The following is a 22,454-nucleotide window of genomic DNA, read 5'->3' as shown; positions in this document are numbered from 1 at the left end:
TTCTCTTTTGTGCCTCTGTCTCTCCAGCCTCCTTTTGCCTATTCATTCCTGTAATGGTATTTAAGGCCCAACCGAAATCCAGCATGATCTCACCTGAAAATCCTAAACTTATTTACATCTGTAAAGACCTTTTATCCAAATAAGGTCACATTCACAGGTTCTGGGGGTTGTGATTTGGATATATCCTTTTGGGGGCCACTATTCAGCCTACTATCCCTTTTGCTCCCCAAATTTCATGTCTGTCCACAAATAAAACATGTTCACCCCATCTCAACATCTCCAAAAGTCTCAGCCCCTGATAACATCAACACTAAGTCCAAAATCTCACCTAAACATCATCAGCTCAAAAGCCTCAGATCTTGTCATCTAAATCATATATGGGTGAGACTATGGGTATAAATTATCCTGGGGCAGCAATTCCTCTCTATCTCTGGATCATGAACATGGAAAACAAGTTATCTACTTCCAAAATACAATAGTGGGACAGGCATTGCATATCCTTATGCATGAATTGGGTTTACAATATATATCCTTATACATTCCTATTCAAAAAGAGAGAAATTGGAAAGAATAAAAAGGTTGTCAGTCCCAACACTGAAATCTAGTAGGACAAATTTAAGTAAGTTTCAATACCTAAGACTAATTCTCTGTGGCTTGATGCTTGCTATAGACAAAAGGTTTTCGTCTCCCCAAAATTCATATATTGAAATCCTAACCCCTAATATGATGGTATTAGGAGGTGGAACCTTTGGTGAGTGATTAGGTCGTTAGGGTGGAGACCCCATGAACGGGATTAATGCCCTTATAAAAGAGACCCCCAAGAGTTCCCTAACCCCTCTGTCATGTGAGGATACAGTGAAAAGACAGCTGTCCATGAACCTGTAAGTGGGCCCTCACCAGACACAGAATTTTCTAGCACCTTGCTCTTGTACTTTTCATCCTTCAGAGCTGTCAGAAGTAAATTTCCGCTGTTTGTAAGCCACCCAGTGTATGGTAGTTTATCACAGCAACCTGAGTGGACTAAGATGATGCTTCACTTGCTGGGGCCACAGCTCTAGCCTCTGAGTCTGCAGCAATAGCTCCATTAGCCTCTAGGCCTATGGCGGCAGCTCAGTTTGCTTCTGGGCTGTCCTCAGCAGCCCCAACTGGCCCCTGCGCCACTCTGCCCTTAGAGTCATTCATCCTCTCTCAAAGGGTAGCACACATTTATAGCTGAGTATCTCTATCAGTCTGTTTCTGGCTGTAGAATCCTAGAAGTCATGTTTCAATCATATCTTTTATGAGTTCTGAGTTTTGTATCCTTCTTAAAAAGGGCTCTTGGACAGATGTGGCAGCTCACACCTGTAATCCCAGAACTTTGGGAGGTTGAGTCGGGAGGATTTCTTGAATCCAGCAGTTCCAACTTCCCTGGCCAACATGGTGAAACCCCATCTCTACTAAAAATACAAAAATTAACCAAGTGTGGTGGCATGCACCTGTAATCCCAGCTACTTAGGACGATTGCTTGATCCCAGAGGAGCTGGAGGATGCAGTGAGCTGAGATCGCTAGCCACTGCACTCCAGCCTAGGTGACAGAGGGATACCCTGTTTCAAAACATAAATAAACAAATAAGGCCTTTTTAACTATAACAGTATATGTGATTCCACATTTTCTCTTGCTTTACAATTCTGTTTTTTATAACCTTTCCTCTGGAATTTATTCTTGTGCATCATTTAAGGATGAGATAAAGCTCTGGTTTCCCAATCAGTAGCTAGTTATCTGGCCATATTGATTGATCAATGATTTATTTATCTATAATATGCCAGTTTTATCATATATATGAATATTTGATGTAATGCCTTTTTATTATTTATTTATTTATTTATTTATTTATTTTAAAGAGATGAGGTCTTCCTATGTTGCCCAGGCTGGTCTCTTAACTTCTGGGTTCAAGCGATTCTCTCATCTCAGCATTTTAGCCTCTGGAGTAGCTGGGACTACAGGCATATGCTACCATTCCTGAGTTGATTTAATGACATCTTAACAGAATCCCCCCTCCCTCTCTCTCTCTCTCTAAATATGGTTCTGAGCTCTCAGCCAATGGGAATTGGTGTGTAGTGTGACGAACTGTATAAAACAGTTTTCAGGCAATAAGCATAAGAACACTATAGCTTCAGCTAGGAGGTCCACTGCTTAGCTACCATAGGGTGAATATATTCTGCAGCATGTGTTATTTACTATTCAGTGGCCTGTCTTTTGTTTATTTTGTATTCTGTAGAGAAGTTTGTCCCAAATGACTGTGTGTGTGAAAATAATAATGTTGAATATGCTTCACATAAGCAAGAAAATAGTGTTGCAATGGGTCTTAAAAGTAGAGGCCGCAGAGAGGCTTTTGAAGAGGCACTTCCCAGGATACAGTCAAGGAAGCAGAAGGTTAAGATCGTGCAGAAACTAGATATTGGTAAGTGCTAACTGACATTAAAAAGGCCATCCTAAGCATCACTGTGATCTGGATTGACCAACAATTGTATGAAGATAGCTAGGAAAAAACTATGGCAGGAGTCTAATCCCCACTTCGGAGAATCTGAGTAGACCGCAGAAGTGGTTGCCAAGGCAGGATATCAGGAAAACATCTCTATAGGGACTTTGCGATAGCAATTCTCTGATAGAGTTGATTCAGTTATGTACCTCTTTCCAGTAACACAGTCCCTCCACTAAATAGGGCATGTGTGTACTAAATTCCTGTAAGTATACCTGAGTCTGTTTCAGGAATATACATTCTGCAATATTAATTTATGTGTCCATTCCTGCATCAATACCACATTTTAATCACTGTAGCTTTGAAATGTTTTAATGTATTGTAATGCAAAAAAGATCTTGAATATTTTTGCTTATTTACTTTTCCAGATGAACTTTAAGAAAAGCTTGTGTCAAGTTCTCTTTTCTTAAAAATCCCTTTGGCCAGGTGCCTCACACCTACAATCTCAGCACTTTGGGAGGCTGTGAAGGGCAGATCACTTGAGGTCAGGAGTTCAAGATCAGCCTGGCCAACATGGTGAAATCCCTTTTCTACTTAAAAAAAAAAAAAAAATACAAAAATTAGCAGAGTGTCGTAGCAGACACCTATAATCCTAGCTACTGGGGAGGCTGAGGCAGGCGAACCGCTTGAACCCGGGAGGCAGAGGTACAGTGAGCCAAGATGGGGCCACTACCCTCCAGCCTCGGTGACAGAGGGAGATTCTGACAAAAAGAAAAAAAAAATCCCTTTAAGATTTTGATTGGGTTCACACTGACTTGATAGGAAACTATCATGTTTGCAATATTGTTCTTCCTATCCAAGTTCATAATGTATTTATTCAGGTATTTTCTATATCCTTTAGCAACTTTTTTTCATACAAATCCTACAGTTTTAGGATTTGTTACTGGTCATGTTGTAGATTTTATTGTTTCAGGTTGTGGAAACATTTCTTTCGATTATGTTTTAAAATTATATTTTACTGGTATTTAGGAAAGATGTCATTTTATCTTACATACTTTCACTTTACTGACCTCTCTTATGAATTCTGAGTTTTTCTTTTGATTGTTGGAATTTTTGTTGGCAATCATGACATCTTCAAATAATGAAAGTCTTTCCTTCTGGTAATGATACCACTTTTTTTCCTTGCCTTGTTCCCATTGGTTTAGAAATTTAATGATAATGTTTTCAATGTTTCATCATTAAGTATGCCCTTAATTACGTCTATGCCAGGTTTTCTCTAGCAGGTCAAGCAAGCTTTGTTCTATTCCTATTTTACTGAGAGTTTTATTTTTTAATAATATTGTTAAGATGATAGTAGTAAAGTTGCTGTGCTATATATGGTCTACATACATTTCTTTAAAAAATTTATTAAGACTTTTTATGAACTATTATATATTTTTTCTTTTTAAAAAATCTTTAAAACCTGTGAAACCTATTATATTTGCTTCATGCATGCTTGAATTGTAAATTATGTTTAATTTCTATATTAAGTTGTGATAATGAAGTCATTTAAACTCTATAATACCTTTTCTTGATAATTTATGAGAGTTTTGTCAAAATTTCCTTCTTTGATTATGATTGTACATTATGCATTTCTTCTTATATTCTCACTGTTTTGCTTTTCTTTTTATATTTCCATGTTGAGTTGTTAGGTGGATAAAGATTCATGATGATTATAACTTATTGGTGGGTTTAATCAGCAAAGCACGTTCCACTTTTGTTTTGACTAAAACTATGATTGCTCATTTCTTTTTGTTACCATTTACTTGGTATATTTTTCTCTATCTCTTTATACCAAACTTTTTAGATGTGTGTCCTATAAATAGCATATTATTAGGTATTTTAGCTACCCAATCTAAAAATGTATCTTTTATAAAATTAACCTATTGATTTTTGTGATAATATATATTTGGCACTTTATCCTTGCTATGTTTTCTTTCTTATTTCCTATCTTCAGCTTGATTTGTGGAGTTTTGCTTATTCTCCCCCAAACTCCCACTCCACCTTTTTTTTCTTTCTAGGAGTCTGGAAGCTATTTATCCTATTCCTTTATTCTCTGGCTTGCTCCTTGCCCTTGAATTTTAGAAAATACGTTGTTTAAACTCAGGTTTTTCTATAATGTGAATGATTGTTGTTGATAACCTCCATCCAAAACTAGACAAGATCCTGAATATATTTACACTAAGCCTAACTCCTCCCAGCCTCCCATATTTTGTGGGTATCATCTGGTATTTTACAGATTTTTTAAAAAATTACTTCATAATGTGGCCCAATTTTTATGAGTTTTACCTTAATAACGGCCTTAATCCTTATAGTAACTTCATAAAAATGATTTTTCTATCAGTTTCACTTCTTTTTTTTGCTTACCACCATCTCTTTTACTCTCTGTGTTCTTCTTGGCTGTGTATGTTTTTTATTTTCAGTATCTCCAAGAAGTACTTTCAGGAAACATTAATGGTAGTATTTTCTGAGTTCCTTAATATTGTCTTCATATGTCAATGATAGTTTGGCTAAGCACAGAAATTTAGGTTAAAAATAATATTCCTTTAGAACTGCAAGGAAATTATTCCATTTTGCTTACTGCCCAAGAGTTCAAATGAAAAATTTAAAGCAATCTGAACATTGTTTCTTTAAAACTTTCTTGTTTTTTACTCTTTGGAAATTCTTAGTGATTTTCTTTTTCTTGGAGATCAGAAATTTCACATGATAAATCTAGGTGTGGTGCTCTGCACCACTCCTCTCCACCCTGCACACATATGCAGATATTTTGTTGGTTTTCCCTAAAAAGGACAATAACAACACTTTAAAAATATAAATCTGAGGTCATTTGAGGGGCCAACAAAATACAAGGAAGGGAGATAATAATTAAATGTTTAAATTTAACAAAAGGCACTACAATGTCACCTAACATCTACTACCATGGTGGTAACAGACTAAGGAAGATTAAGTTACAGCAAAAATAACTAATATAAATATTAGCGATTATATAGCAAAAAGTGGGTTTGCTTTCCAGAAGACTATGGTACCCTGACCATTTGGGTCCAGTAGGATATTTAGCAAGGAAAAGGTCAAGATGGGTGGAGGTAAAGCTAAATCAAAAGCAACAGGTATAACTGAGAATCCAAGATAGATACTCTCCAAATAGATGGTGACAGATCTATCTTCCTCCTCTCAAGAAGCATTTGCTGTCCTTTGTTGCTTCCTCTCAAGATCCCAGTGGCTGCTCAAGCTGAAAGTTACCTATTCCTGCCTTTCAGGGGGTTCAGCAACCAGAACTAATTTTGTGGTTGCTCAGGGCTCTTGCTGCAACTGAGCATAGAACTTGGAGAATTTGTGACACAAAGTGGGGGTTGGGGCCAAGGGGTAGATTGGGTGGCTTTATTGCTAGTTGTTCTGAAAAAAGAAAACTCTGAAGCATTCACACGTAAGTTTTCCAATCACTTTCAAATACCTCTACAAAACACCGTCAAAAGCCTGAAATCTTGCAGCAGAAGGGCTATAGTTAAAGCTGCGGGGCTCACAAAATCATCAAAGAAGCCAGATGAGACAACCCAGCCAGGAAATCATAGTGATTATTCTTAACCTGTTTTTCCCTAATTTAAGGTAAACTCTTATATACCTGATGTGGGATGTAGAAAGTTACACTGGAGCAAGCTGACTCTTCTGCTGAACTTTTAATCAAACCTAAGAAAAAATAAAGGCAAGGTTTATTTTTATTAATCTTATTTTATTTTAAAATAGCATAACCTAGAAGTTATTCTGTTATAAAGGAACATGGCTGAACAGGTAGGAAACAGATTCCCCATTATGAGTTCTCCTTATGGCTTCTGCAAGGATCATGGAGATGTCAATTACTTGTATTTTGGAGCAATGCTTCATCTTATCCTCTTGAGGTATGGTATTGGTGACTACCACTGCTTCAAAGCATGCAGTGTTGATGCGAGAAATGGCTGGGCCAGAAAAGATTCCATGAGTCAAGATAGCATAAACTCTGGTGGCTCCAGCTGAGAGAAGTTTGTCAGCCGCGAGGCAGATTGTACCACAAGTGTCTGCCATGTCATCTACAAGGATAGCCACACGATCATTCACATCTCCCACTAGCACCATGCAGTCCACTTCATTGGCCTTCTTCCGTTCTTTATGAATCAAAGCAAAGTCCACTTTCAACTGGTCTGCAATGGAGGTCACTCTCTTAGCTCCACCAGCATCTGGCGAGACAATAGTGCAGTTCTTCCACTCAGAGATATTCTCCCTTATCCACTTCAGGACAGTTGGCTCTGCATACAGGTTGTCTACTGGGATATCAAAAAAGCCCTGAATTTGAGAAGCATGTAGGTCCATGGTGATGATATGATCCGCACCTGCTATAGACAGCATATTTGCAACAAGCTTGGCAGAGATTGGGGCCCGGCTCTTATCCTTCTTATCCTGTCGGGCATAAGGGAAGCATGGGATGACTGCAGTAACTCGGCTAGCTGAAGCAATCTTGCAGGCATTAATCATGATCAAAAGCTCCATTAGACTGTCGTTGATTTCGCCACAACCACTCTGAACGATGTAGACATCCTCTCCACGCACACTCTCATCAATTTCCACGCAGGTCTCCTGGTTGCTGAATTTCTTAGTCACCACCTTGCCTAGCTCCAGGCCCAGGCGGTCGGCTATTTTCTGGGATAAGTCCTGGTGGGAGCTGCCGCTGAAGATTTTGATATTCGGCATCCTGGCCAACTACCAGAGGCACTCTGTCGAGCGATCCAGCTGCCGCTGAGACTGGAACGGAAGTGAAGCACAGACTCTAACGGCTTCCGGTTGTTACTCAACCGTTAGAGTCCCTTCCCCCTTGCGGCGCGTGGTCCCAAATTGACCCTGGGTCTTTTGAAAAAATTCCTGCTCGCCACCTCCCACTTCACACTTTTGCTTGCCATCTCCCACTTCACACTTTTAAACTAAATAATCAAGAATTTACACTGTAAGGAATTTTTTTCTATTAGCACCAGTATTACTTTCCTAGGGCTATTTAAACAAATTTGAATGCATAAAAACATAAAACTTCTACAAAGCAAAACCCAAGTTTAAAAGGAAAATTACCTACTAAAGTATATGCAAAGGATTATTTTAGAAAGAATTTCCCCAATGAAGTGAGAAAAAGACAATAAAATAGAAAGTTGAAAAATGGCATAAATAGGCAATCACAGTAAAAAAATAAATGGTTAAGAAACGTGAAACAATTGAGGTAATCAAGAAAACGCTATTTTCACACATCAAGTAGTCAAAATGTTAAGATGGATAAGGTCTTCTATTTGGATGGAATGTATAAATATGTAGGTTTTGCATGGCTAATTTTGCACATAAGCTTTGACTCATCATGTATACTTCTAGGAATCTATTTCAGAGAAATTTTCACAAGCACCCCAAATATATATGGCTACATAGTAGTGTTGCTGTATTCATTCATTCAATAAATATTTTGTGAACACCTCCTATATATCAGGTATTATACTACTTCTACGGTACAAAAATGGTGCATGACAAACAGTAATTGCCCTAGAATTGTTTATAAAAGGAAAATCTGGAAACCAACAAATGTTCATCAATAGGTAAATTACCAAATAATTAATGGTGTATACATATGCAACCATCAAACAGATTAAGTGTAATCATGTGGAAATATCTCCTAGGTATTTTTCTAAAGGTACAAAGTCAGTCACAAAAATATGCATAGTATTATGTTTATGTATTTAAGATTATGTGATACTGAAAGCATCCAAGTAGCATGGAAGTCCTCTTTATAATAATTACATTTGGAGAGGGGAGTAGGTCGTGAGAGCTGAGAATGAAGGAGGACTGTTATATTTTACTGTTGTCAGTGTGGCATTTGAACATTTATTACTTTTATAATAAAAAAGATGAACAAAATATATTTGGTAATTAAATGTTTGTTAGCAAATTTTAAGCATACAGCTTCCATGGTGTATTGGGGCTGGAGATAGTGAGGAAGGAGGTAGAAAGGACCATAGATGCCAATATTTTCATAAAAATAATGGAGGCATCAGATACAGATCAACCATTTATATCTTGCTAATTGTGTGCCTGACATTTGGATACCAGGACGTTTTCATTTAGCCTAAACCAAATCATCATTTTTTTCATATTGTAAAATAACCAAATAATTTAATAGATTTTTCTCGCCACACTTCTAGGCTTCCTTAATGTATTGGGTTCATGAAAAGGATAAGCTCAGAAATGGGATAAGAAATGAGGTAGGCAACAAAGATGGGTAAGATTCAACAATGTCTGTGAAAAACATTACTTAGCTATAAAAAGGTAGTTTTATATATTGAATGAGGTGTCACTATAAACTCAAATAAACAGCTATGTTTTAAATATTACACCAAAATGATTTGCTGCTGTTCCAATCACCTCTCTCCTGACATCAACATGCTTGTTTCCCTAGTTCAGTCTCTTCCTGGTTGACAGTGTATGCCAGCCCATTTCTGTCTATAACCCTTCATTTGTGTTCTTTTTATCAAAAACATAAAAAAATCAACAGACCTACCTATACCACATAATTCTCACCCTTAGCCAGACTACATAAAGTGATTTCTAAAGAAAATCCCGTGGCTTAATTTAGAAGCACTAAAAAGTATTTGTAGTTTCAATTTATTTTTCTCTTACTATTCTCAGTGTGCCACACATTTTTCAGTTTTTTTAAGAAAACAAAACAGATTCTAAACAGGTTTAATATTACCTAAATAGGATTAAATGCTAATGTAAACATTTAAAACCCATACATGGTTGCATTTTCCTTGAGGTGTTAAGGAGGAGCAATTTTTGTCTTGCTGCTATTTTTGTTTCAAGCTCTAGCTGTTGCTATATGTTATAGTTCCAGAAATTTGTCTACAGTCATAAAATGTTAAGGATAGATATGGCCTTAGAGACTACCTAATCTGATATTACAATTCACAGACAGGGAACTAAGGCTCAGAGAAATGAAGCAACCTGCCTGGGATCTATCAGCTAAATAGAGGCAGAGTGTGGATTAAAATGTGGGATTCCTGAATTTCCAAGTAGGGCGGTATCAACTATAAACTTTTAAGCCTTTTCTTTGAGATTTATCAGAACAAAGGAAAAATTTAAAAGTACTACAAAATATTTGCATAATTTTTTTCTTTTTTACCAAGCAACTGCAATAAAGAACAAAATCCCAGACATGAGACTGGAAAGTTTTTTGCTTAAAAACAAAACAAAACAAAACAAAAAAACAACCTTTTCCCAGAAAGAAATGAACCATTAGTAGTATCAGGGAAGTAGCTTTGTTATTCTGACATTTCTGTTACCTACCTGGTCTCTTGCAAGGGGATTTAGCGTCTGTTTACTTTGGTCTCTGTAGGTTGAGAGAGGCATCTGTTTTATCATTGACTGCTTTTCACAAGTTACAGGTAGGAATGATGCCTATTGAATAGCACCTTCTATTAAGGACATTGTTTCTTAAATTACTCTGGAAACAAAAATTGTGATATAGAGACAATGCCTTATCTTTCTCCTTCCCAAGGCAAGCATATTTAAATATCATCTTTATGGATCTGTGAGAATTATTGTATTTTGAAGGTCTTTTGAGTCAATACCCAGAATATATATGTATATATATATTACCTTGGTAATAGTTTCTTGCTTTACTGATTATTCTTTTACCCTTCACAATTCCAACATAAATAATTCAAAGAGAGCTCTGATGCAGCTTGATCGGCTAGAGAAAAAAGAAACTCAGTCAGTCCTTTCAGAAAGTGAAGAAAAATGGATGTTGTATTTTAAATGAAATAAATGCTTTCACTAAACATATTTGCAGTTGACATAATGCTAGATGTTTAGGTGGCAATTATAGTTTTTTGATAAACTGTCATATCTTGTCACAACACATGTTACAAACAAGGACAGATTTAGATGTCCTTTATGACAGTTTTGTGTAGGTTGAGAATGTTTGGCAGTTAATTTCAAACGAGGAACATATTTTTCTTTCCAGCAGTTATCTGCTTGTTTATTAAGCAGAGTTTCTTTGTGCCTTTAATCTTAACTCATTTGACTCACAGTTCCAGATCATTATTGTAACATTACTTTACCTCATTTATTTTATTCATAATAATCATCCACAATACTTTGAGGAAACAATTTCCTACAAAGCTTCACATTGATATAAATGCTTTAAGGTTTGTTTTGTGATTGTTTATGATTAAAGTTGACTACTCTGAGTGTTTACTGAGCTTTTGGTTGGAAATCTGTCATTTATACAATAAGTGTGTAGATAGCAACTAAATAAAGCTGAGTGAAACAAATAGAATAGGAGAAATTTTTGTGATTCAGAAATGTGGCTTTAATTCTGAGTGTTATGTTAGACTCATGAGGGTATTTTTGAAATGCACTTTGGAATTTAAAAAACTTCTTGGTGAACTTAAAAATCTTAGTGTGAAATAATGATCTTGGAATGACAACAAGGTTACATGAGCTGAATATGTCATAGTAAAAGACAGACAAAGGAATACATAGAGAGGTTCCATAACTAGCAAATTGCAAATAAAAAAAAAATCTTTTCAATATTTCTGTGAGATATTTTAAAGTATTTCAAAGCAATTTTTGATAATGAATATTTGGTTTTTCACATGCAATGTCAGTCTCATGAAATCAATAAAAAGATATGTTAATTTTATTTTGACAGAATCCAAGCTTCATTTATACTATTTAAACCTCTTTAAAAAGACAGTTCTTTCCTCCTCAAAAGTGACCATTTATTTAATTCTAACAATAAACATTGAGACCAGTTGTGCACTCACCTAAGTGAAAATTGTGTACCATTTGTTTTGGAATGGTTCTGCAATTCTCAAACTTCAGAGCATCAGGATCATTGGGAGGATTTGTTAGAACACAGATTTTCAAGCTCCATCCCCAGAGTTTCTCATCAGTAGGCCTGTGGTGAAGGCCCACAGTTTGTGTTTCTAACAAGACACTAGACAAGACTGATGCTGTTGTTCTGGTGAACACACGTTTGAGAATCTATTTCATTTTATCCAAATTTATTGGCTAGATGCTTTCCATAAGATTCTCCTATTATATTTTTCGTATCTGCAACCTCTTTAGTACAATTCCCTTTGTCATTTCTGGTATTAGATTTGTGTAATTATTCTCTTTCTTTTTGATCAATTTCACCAGCAGTCTATTAATTGTATCAGTCCCTTCCAAAAAACCTAATATTTGAAATGGTTGATGTATCATACTTCATCAGCTACTTGTTTTTCACCTTATTGACTTCAAGATTATTTACTATTTACTTTCATTTTATCTTTGAGTTTATTTTGCTGTCCCTTTTCTAATTCGAGATGTGTGCTTAGCTTACTATTTACCACTAGTAAAGTATACATTTTTCCTCTAAGTACTATTTTACCTGAAGTTTTATGTGTAGTATTTTTGTTATTGTTCAGATAAAGCCAGTGTCCAATTTGGGTGGCAATTTTTTCATTTCAGGGGTTGTTTTACGGTTTATTTATTCATTTACAAATATATGGGACATTTCTAGATATTTCATTGTTTTGGGTTTCTTGCTTAATCACACTATAGCCAAAAGACATATTCTCTGTGATTTTAGTCCTTTGAAATTTGCTGCAACTTTTCTTATGGTTCTCCATGGTCACTTTTCATAAATATTTTGTGTGTGCTGAAGAATAAATGTACTCTTGAGTGGTTAGGTGCTATATACATACTCATTCATTAGATCTGAGATCTGATTTGTTTGTAGTAGTATTTACATCTTCTATAGATTTCTTGAACTTTTTATCTGCTTTATCAAATACTGAAAGAAATAGGTTTCCACAGTGACTGTTGGTGTATATCTATTTCTCCTTACATAGCCCTCTCTTTCTTATTTCTCTTTATATTTTGAGGCTTAGTAGTTACCTGAAATTTAATTTGTCATAATTTTTTGATGAACTGTGATATTTTAAAGTAACACTATTTTTTTTCTAGTACGGTTTTTGCCTTAAATTCTATTTCGTCTGGTGGTTATTTTATTATATTAGCTACCTTTTTAGATGCATTTGGTGTATTTTCCTATTTTTTAGTTTCAATTTCACTGCATGTTTATGTATTAAACTATAAATGGGATGAGGTTAGGTTTTATTGTATCTCCTAATCAAAGTTATAAGTTAATGAATACCTTTCCCCTCCTCTCAGAAAATGCAAAGACCTTCATGTCATTTAACTTCACTTACTCCCTCCTGACATAAACAGTAGCAGCCAGCTATCATCATTTTGTCTCTTTTCTTTCTTTTACTTCCACATTCACATTATTATTATTTTATATAATCAGTGTCCCTTTAGATACATGTACCTATGTTTTACTGTCTTTGGTCCTCTTTTATTGTCATATCTCTGGGCTCTTATTTGGTATGACTTTTCTTCTGCTTAAAGTATATCGTTACAAATTTTTGAGGTGCTACTGGCGAAAAACTCCATTTTTTCCTTTTTTTCTGATAACATCATTCCACTCTCATTCCTTTTATTTTATTTTATGTCAGTTTTTGGGGAACAGGTGGTTTTTGGTTACATGGACACATTCTTTAGTGGTGATTTCTGAGATTTTGGTACACTGGTCACCTGAGCAGTGTACACTGAATCCAATGTGTAGTCCTTTTATCCCTCATGCCCCCTTCCACTCTTCCCCCAACTCCCCAAAATCCATGACAGCATTCTTATGCCTTTGTGTCCTCATAGTTTAGCTCCCACTTATAAGTGAGAACATAGGGTATTTGTTTTTTCATTCCTGGTTACTTCACATAGAACAATCATTTCCAACTCCACCCAGGTTGCTGTGAGTGCCATTATTTCATTCCTTTTCATGACTGAGTAGTACTCCATGGTCTACACACACACACACACACACACACACACACGCGCCACATTTTCTTTACCCACCTATTGCTTGATGGCCATTTAGGCTGGTTCCATATTGTTGCAATTGCAAATTATGCTGCCATTAACATGTGTGTGCAAGTGTCTTTTTCATATGACTTCTTTAACTCTGGGTAGATACCCAGTAGTGGGATTGCTGAACCAAATGGTAGTTTTACTTTTGGTTCTTTAAGGAGTCTCCATACTGTTTTCCATGGTAGTTATACTAGTTTACATTCCTATCAGCAGTGTAAAAGCATTCTCTTTTCACCACATCTATGCCAACATCTATTATTTTTGGATTTTGAAATTATGACCATTCTTGCAGGAGGAAGGTTGTATCTCATTGTGGTTTTAATTTGCATTTCCCTGATAATTAGTAATGTTAATAATTTTTTCATATGTTTGTTAGTTATTTGTATATCTTCTTTTGAGAATTGTTTATCCATGTCCTTAGCCCACTATTTGACGGGATTAGTTGTTTTCTTCTTGCAGATTTGTTTGAGTTCCTTGTAGATTCTGGATATTAGTTCTTTGTCGGATGCATAGTTTGCAGATATTTTCTCTATGGAATGTCTGTTTACTCTGCTGATTGTTTGTTTTGCTGTGCAGATGCTTTTTTAGTTTAATTAGGTCCCATTTATTTATTTTGTTTTTGTTTTTGTTGCATTTGCTTTTGTCTTCTTAGTCATGAACTCTTTTGCTGAAGCCAATGTCTAGAAGAGTTTTGCTGATGCTATCTTCTAGAATTTGTACGGCTCCAGGTCTTAGATTTAAGTCTTTGCTCCATCTTGAGTTGATGTTTGCATAAGGTAGGTGACAGACGAGGATCCGGTTTCATTCTTCTATGTATGGCTCACCAATTATCCCAGGACCATTTGTTGAATAGGGTGTCCTTTCTCCACTCTATGTTTTTGTAGGCTTTGTCAAAGATCAGTTGGCTGTTACCAAACTATACCCTGTAATATAGTTTGAAGTTGGGTAATTTAATGCCTCCAAATTTATCCTTTTTGCTTTTGTCATGTGGGCTCTTTTTTGGTTCCATATGAATTTTAGGATTGTTTTTTTCTAGTTCTGTGAAGAATGATGATGGTATTTTGATGGGAATTGCATTGAATCTGTAGATTGCTTTTGAAGTATGGTTATTTTTACAATATTGATTCTGCTCATCCATGAGCATGGGATGTGTTTCCATTTGTTTGTTTGTCTGTGATTTCTTTCAGCAATGTTTCATAGTTTTCCTTGTAGAGATCTTTTACCTCCTTGATTAGGTATATTCCTAAGTATCTTTATTTTTTTATTTTTTTGCAGCTAGTGTAAAAGGGGTTGAGTTCTTGATTTGAATCTCAGCTTGGTTATTGTTGGTATATAGCAGTGCTACTGATTTGTGTACATTAATTTTGTATCCTAAAACTTTACTGAATTCATTTATCAGATCTAGGAGCTTTTTGGATGAGTCTTGGTGATTTTCTAGGTATACAATCAAAGCGGCAAACAGCCACAGTTTGACTTCCTCTTCACTGATTTGGATGCCCTTTATTTCTTTCTCTTGTCTGATTGCTCTGGCTAGGACTTCAAGTACCATGTTAAATAGAAGTGGTGAAAGTGGGCATCCTTGTCTTGTTCCAGTTCTCAGAGAAAATGCTTTCAACTTTTCCCCTTTTAGTATAATAGATGACTTTTATTACCTTGAGGTATGTCCCATCGATGCCAATTTTGCTAAAGGTTTTAATCATAAAGGGATGCTGGATTTTGACAGATGCTTTTTCTGTGTCTATTGAGATGATCATTTGCTTTTTGTTTTTAATTCTGTTTATGTGATGTACCACATTTGTTGACTTGTATATGTTAAACCATCCCTGCATCCCTGATATGAAACCACTTGATCATGGACTACTATCTTGTTGATATACTGTTGGATTCAGACAGCTAGTATTTTGTTGAGGAGTTTTATGTTCATCAGGGATATTGGCCTATAGTTTTCTTTTTTGTTTTGTTATGTAACAAAATATGTTTATTCCGTATCTTTAAATTGGAGCATTTAGGCTCACTGCAACCTCTGCTTCCTGAGTTCAAGTGATTCTCCTGCCTCAGCCTCCCGAGTAGCTGGGACTACAGGGGTGTGCCACCATGCCTGGGTAATTTTTGTAGTTTTAGTAGAGATGGGATTTCACCATGTTGGGTATGCTGGTCTGGAACTCCTGACCTCAGGTGATCCGCCCACCTTGGCCTTCCAAAGTGCTGGGATTACAGGAGTGAGCCACCACGGCCAGCCTGAAACTATTTTTAAAATACTTAATATAAGAGCTGTTCTATAAGATGTGTCTGGTAATTCCAATATCTGAAAATTTTGGAGTCTGTATCTGCTATTTATTTTGTTTGGCTCATGATGACTTTTTTCCTTTTGTGCTTGTTTATGTTTAACTATGTACTTACTATGTACTTTCATGAAAATAGAATTTATTTCTACTAAAATTCTTTGAAGTCTAAAATTAAAGTTTCTTTTTTCTAGAGATAATTTGTTTCTGACTCCTGCCTGGAGAAGCTACTAATCTGGGACTATCTTAAGTCAAGTACAGTGCTATAGTTTCCCCAGATTATCTTGGTGATATAACCCCAGATGGCAGAACTATGCAAGAGTGGCCTAAAGTCACAATTTCTTAGGTATCTTCTCTCTCACACCCCCTCACATCATTTTCATCTGCTGGCTGCTGTGCTCACAAGTCATTCCTCTCTGCTATGGACTGTGGCGACAGGCTTCCTTCTGATTCACCATTACTCTGAAGATAGAGCGCTCTCAGGTCCCAATTTAATGAGTGGAAGGTCTTCTATTAGACTTCTCGTCTTGGGCAGGCCCCGAGCCTTAACTTCTATTTCCCTTGGCTAATGAAGTCTTTAAAAAAGAAGCCTGAGATGATTATATCTAGTCTTAGCTCTTCTATCAATAATTTAGGGCGAGCCTGTGCTCACATCCCCTCTCTGAGGGCGGAATGGTGAGAGCCACAAGCCACAATGGCCACTGGCAGAGAACACCTGTGCCCTGAGGAGAAGCCATCTTAGGAAGATCAGTGGCAGCAAAGGTTGTGCCATGGTGGCGGATGAAGAGGTTGGAGTGGACAAATTTGTGGGATACTGTATTAAATAGAAGAAACTAGTAGTCTGAGAAATTGTCAGAACTAGTAGGACACTTTGAAATGAGGTAAGTTTTAGAATTAGTGTAAGTTTGTGTCATAATTTTATTTACAATTCCAACTTGGTTTTCCCATGTCTGATAGGACCTTGGAAATCAGGTCTACATTTGTGTTTATAATATACTCCAGGTCAGTGCAAATGAGGCAGGAGAATAGGGTCTGGAGTCAGGAAACCTAAGGCCCTTTCATGGTAACTGGATATCAGGGGCTTCTCCCTTTTCAACCCCTCACTTTTCTGTGTGGCTGTTGCAAGATGAAACTACCACTGATTGGTCCCTTCCTGCAATCAATCAGACTGGTTATGGGCCTACTCTTCCTGTCCCACGACCAATCAGACTGGTCTCAGGCCACTACTTCATTTGCATAAAGTGAACCAGTGGAAAACCTCTAAAGGGTATTTAAAGCCCCAAAACTTCTGTAAACAAGGCTTTTGAGACACTTGCTTGAGCTCGCTCTTACACTATGGAGTGTACTTTTGTTTAAAATAAATCTCTGCTTTTGCTGTATTGCTTTGTGTGTTTTGTCCAATTCTTTGTTCAAAACATCAAGAAGCTGGACAACTACCCTTAACTGGTAACACTAACAGACACTAAATATGTATAATAAACATATATTCTACATACTACCTTCTAGTAATTCATCTTTAAAATGTTCCTTGTAATTGTTGTTGACTTTAGCAGTTTACTTCACCAACAGTCAATTTTTGTATAAATACATTCTGTTTCATATCCTTGTATGATAATTTGCTTCTTATCAATTCAATTCATGAGCTCTCATTTCAAACAAACTACAATGAAGAACAAGAAACAGCTTATTAGTGTCAATCTGTTTTATTCCTTTTGTAGACATAGGAAAAAGAAGTTTTGCCAGTGGTTAAGCTAATACTCTATTTCTTAAAAATTACTTATTTTTAAAGCAATATTTCATTGTCACTAACTTTAGTTCTTTTATCTGTTTGGGGTGCAGAAAAATGGTGTTTAATGATCTTTCCAAGTACGAGTAGAGCAAAATAGTTCATTTCTTATGTCCTTTAAGTTTAATCTAACTGGAGAGGGGCAGTTTGGTGTTGTGGATATGCACACAGACTCTGGTGCTAGGTACCTGGGTTTGAATCCTGGCTCATTAACCTAAGATCTGGGTGACTTTGGGCAAATTACTTAACACATCTTTGCCAAATTTTCCTCATCTGCAAAATGAATAGAATAATAGTGCTAGCCTGTTAGGGTTGTTAGAATGAAATAAATAAATCAAATGTAAAGGATTAGAAACTTTATACATTATATGTGTACCACATATACTTTATACATATAAGCTAATTTGTATACAGGATACAGATAGGTGTTGAAATTTTTTGAAAACTGATAGTGGAGTCCTGGTCTACATGGGCACCCACTCCAGGTTCTTTTTTACTTGCCATTTATCTTCCTCCTAAAGGGGCAAGAACAGTGAGGTAAAACAGGTAAATTATCATCATGTCCATTTCTCTCCAGGGAGTGAGAGTGAGCTGTGATGAGAGGGGAACACGCTGAAGGTAGCTCTGTTCCAAAGAGTTCATGGTTCCTTCTGTTTCCTCAAAGCAGGTGAGTCTTCACCCAAAAACTCCCCAGTCAGCTGAGATTTGGGAAGGCACTGCTTAATTTGAAGTACAAAGTGAGGATAGAACATTCAGACTAATCAATAGGGTGGGAATCTGCAAAATCGAAAGCAGGACGGTGTAGCCTAAAGAATGGCAACAAAATGACCACGAGTGGTGTGGTGTGAGACCGAAAGGAGCCTTTTTATGTCGTGCCTGGGGAGAGTTTTCAGGTGAGAGTGAAGCCTGGGTCTATAGGTGGAGCAGGTTTTTATTTCCTTTCTCCATGGATTGAGGTGTGTTTACTTTGACATCTTAATGCATCCTTCTAATAACAGGCTCTCTCCACATGCAGGGATAGAGTGAGTTCCTTTTAAAAAAAGTTTAGTCATAAGGCCATGTGAAAAATTTCTGGTTAACCAAAAGAGGACAGTTTCTTGCTTTCCTCAGTTTATCTTACAGGGATTAAGCATATTTTAAACTACAGATCAAAACATTCTTTTAGTGTTTTAATGTTTACTCTTTTTTTTTTTTTTTTTTTTTTTGAGATGGAATCTCGCTCTATTACCCAGGCTGGAGTGCAGTGGCCTGATCTTGGCTCACTGCAAGCTCCGCCTCCCAGGTTCATGCCATTCTTTTGCCTCAACCTCCCAAGTAGCTGGGACTACAGGTGCCAGCCACCACACCCGGCTAATTTTTTGTATTTTTAGTAGAGACCAGATTTCACCGTAGCCAGGATGGTCTCAATCTCCTGACGTCGTGATCCGCCTGCCTCGGCTTCCCAAAGTGCTGGGAGTACAGGCATGAACCACCACATCCGGCCAATGCTTACTTCTTATAACTCTATCTTAAGTCTCCATTTTTAGTATATTTTATAGCAATAAATGGTGACTGGGAAACATACTCTTCCTCTGCTGAGATTCTATGATAGCAGACTATTCCTCACAGCAAGACATCGCTGGAACATTCTGAATAAGAAAATATATGCCTTATTTATAAATATCTCTGGGGAAGGAAATTCCATAGACCCTTTTGATGATTTTCTATTTTTAAAAATATAACTCATTTGGGAAATTCTCTTATATCTTGCTTAAGTCTCTCTGCTGAAGTTTAATCTCATTCCTGCTCATTCATTCCTCAGTAAAGATGGAGAGCAGCTGATATCATCCTCTTTATATACTTGAGAACCCTCATTTAAAAACCCCTTTGCTGAATAATCTCATTTTGTCAAGGTCTTCATTACTGGTCCCATTGTTAAATCCTTTGATCATTTTAACTGGCCTCCACATCTCTCTTAAATATCTGAATCTAAACAATTGAGCTCCTGTGGGTCTGACCAGTGTAGTATTACACTGGATGTGTCACTCCACATTCCTAATGCTTAATTACTATTTATACATTCCAGTATCACACATGCTTTTTTAGAACAGTAAAAGCATTTCAATGGAGGCGATACATTATCTCCTAGCATTTATTTGTGTCGTAGGTAAACTAAGGCCATTTGAAAACAAACACCCTCCCTTACACACACACACACACACACACACACACACACACACACACACAGTGTATCTTTATGGTAAATTTTTTCTAATTAAACAAGTTCTTAACAGTTGTTAAAAAACAGTATTATGTTCCAGAGTGATTTGGGGTTAATTACTACTATTACACGTTGAAGGAGAAAAAACAAGTTGTAAAAAGGATGAAAATGATGGATTTTTAATAATTTGTTGAATAATGTTCATTTTAAAAAGCCAGTCTGAAATAAATAAATGGCTCTTGAGTTGATTTGTTAGATTTCATCAGTGAGCTACTTTTCATCTTTTCATTTGAAATGTGGCTTGTATGCAGTGTTTGTGTTTGGAGTCTGCATCTATCATTATTATAGTTAAATAAAATTGGGATAATTATGGTATGAAACTGAGACCAAAATTGACAAAGTAATTCAATGAAATCTAAGATTCCCTTGATTATTGTATTAGCCTCTCAGATAATTTCTGGAATTCATGATTCACTCAAAAGTGTACATGGCACAGATTTTCTTATCTTAGTTGAATGTTTTCATGATAGGTTTATGACGTTGCTTCATTGAATGATAGAATTTTACTTGCTTCTTTCACTTGTGGCTTTGTGTCTTTAAAGAGCTTCTTCTGCCACTTTAAAAAAACATTGCAATCAGAGAAGATTGATATTAAATCTTTCTTTCCATCTTTACTCTCTTTTTTTGCTGATGAAATCTTTGTTTTACTTTTCACTGGAGGTTTAGATTGTGGCCAACCACTTATAGCATACTAATAGTTTATTTATGATTCAAAACAAAATAAGACCAGACATTAGCGAAACCTAACACTTGAAAAGTTTCATATGTTTGGATGTGCTCAGATTATTATTTGTTCCTATAACTAAGTTACAAATCCCTGAGATGTAACTTATGTGCAAACACTGTATGGGATTTCATGAATATTTAGTATTTTGTTTCTATTTCTAAGTCTGTGAAGTTTCATAAATCAGCACTGTTTTTGCTTGGTTGCTACATAGCTGTGATTTTTATGCTGTCTCTTCTGTACTATAAGGACTGAGTTTCACCCAATTCTCATACAAAATTAATTCCTAGTAGGTAAAAGATAAACTATGTTGGTCTAGTGTTAAGGGTTATGATTTAAGTAAAACGGGAGGGAAACTACAAATCTAAAGTTCTCTTTTAGGCCAGGCATGGTGACTCCTGCCTATAATCTCAGTACTTTGGGAGGTTCAGATGGGAGAATCGCTTGAGCCCAGGAATTTGAGACCATCCTGGGCAACATAGTGAGACCTTGTCTCAACAAAATTTAAAATAAAACGAAGTTCTCTTTTAACTTCAAATCCTATATGTTGTTTATAGGCTAGTAAATAGTGAGATATTATTTGAAGCGATTTCCAGTTTCATGATCTGTAACACAAAATATTGGCTGGGCACAGTGGCTCACACTTGTAATCCCAATACTTTGGGAGGCCGAGGCGGTCAGATCTCTTGAACCCAGGAGTTCAAGACCAGCCTGGACAACATGGTGAAACTCCATCTCTACTAAAAATACAAAAATTAGCTGGGTGTGGTGGCCTGTACCTGTAGTCCCAACTACTTCGGAGACTGAGGTGGAAGGATTGCTTGAGTCCAGGAGGTCAAGGGTACAGTGAACTATGATCACATCACTGCACTCCAGCCTGGGTGGCAGAACAAGACCTTGTATTAAAAAAAACAAAAATAAAACCAAAATCTTACTACATATCTCCTGTCTGAAAACTCCATTGGCAATGTGTCCTCAGATTTCATAACTGAAAACATAGGCCCTCAGCCATTTTATTGGGGTGTTATCTTTTCTAAACCGGTGATTGCCAGTGTGGCCAATCATCAATGTTTTGAAAATATTTATTTCCATTCCCAACCCTAGGAATTTTTTTTTACTCAGTAGCCCTAGACCAGTGACTCTCAAAATTGGCTGTACATTAAAACCACCTGAGGAGCTTAAAAAAACCCTGATGTCTCAGCCCTGACCCCAGAGATTCTGAGGTATATGGTTCTGGGTCACCCTAACCCTAAGAGCTTTTCAGGTTAATGTCCAGCCATGTTTGAGAACTATTGCTGATGTAGTTTGGCCATGTCCCCACCAAAACCTCATCTTGAATTGTAATTCCCACGCGTTGAGGAAGGGAAGTGAATTGAATATGGGGATGGCTTCCCCCATGCTGTTCTCGTGATAGTGAATGAATTCTCGTGAGATCTCATGGTTTTATAAATGGTAGTTTATCCTGCACACTCTCATACACACACTCTATATCTCTCTGTCTCCCACTTTCCACCATGTAAGATGTGCCTGCTTCCCCTTCTGCCATGATTTTAAGTTTCCTGAGGCCTCCTCAGCCATGCAGAACTGTGAGTTAGACCTCTTTTCTTTACAAATTACCCAATCTCAAGCAGTTCTTTTTAACTGTGTGAATACAGTCTAATATAAATACTCTAAAGTATATAATATTCAGAGTTTCCTGTAGTGAATATTGGTTTGGTTTACAATTTGACAATTTCATTACCATCTTCAAATATTTCTCTGTTTTTTAACTTATAAAATGACACTGATGAACCCTGGGAAAAGCAGAGGCTGACACCTCCAAGCAAGTTCTGGCATAAGGAAATGTCTGAGCCTGTTTACCTCAGCAGGATAAATACATGACTTGTTTGAGAAGTACTACAGAAGCTTCTTCCCACCAGATGGTGAGCCTAAA

The 22,454-nt window shown here is 36.6% G+C and overlaps 1 protein-coding gene across 1 annotated transcript; it reads right to left on the bottom strand.

Annotated features, from left to right (window-relative positions):
- Nucleotides 1-6,208: 6,208 nt before the first annotated feature.
- PRPS1L1 (phosphoribosyl pyrophosphate synthetase 1 like 1) lies at nucleotides 6,209-7,281 on the bottom strand. Its single transcript, NM_001436053.1, is given in 1 exon segment — nucleotides 6,209-7,281. A coding segment is annotated over 1 exon segment (957 nt). The 5' UTR covers nucleotides 7,218-7,281; the 3' UTR covers nucleotides 6,209-6,260.
- Between the last annotated feature and the right edge of the window lie 15,173 nt (nucleotides 7,282-22,454).

The sequence above is a fragment of the Macaca mulatta genome, chromosome 3 (genome assembly GCF_049350105.2).
Source record: "Macaca mulatta isolate MMU2019108-1 chromosome 3, T2T-MMU8v2.0, whole genome shotgun sequence".
NCBI lineage: Eukaryota > Metazoa > Chordata > Mammalia > Primates > Cercopithecidae > Macaca > Macaca mulatta.
Note: the sequence above shows the minus strand (reverse complement) of the source record. Positions and strands in the feature narration are given on the sequence as shown.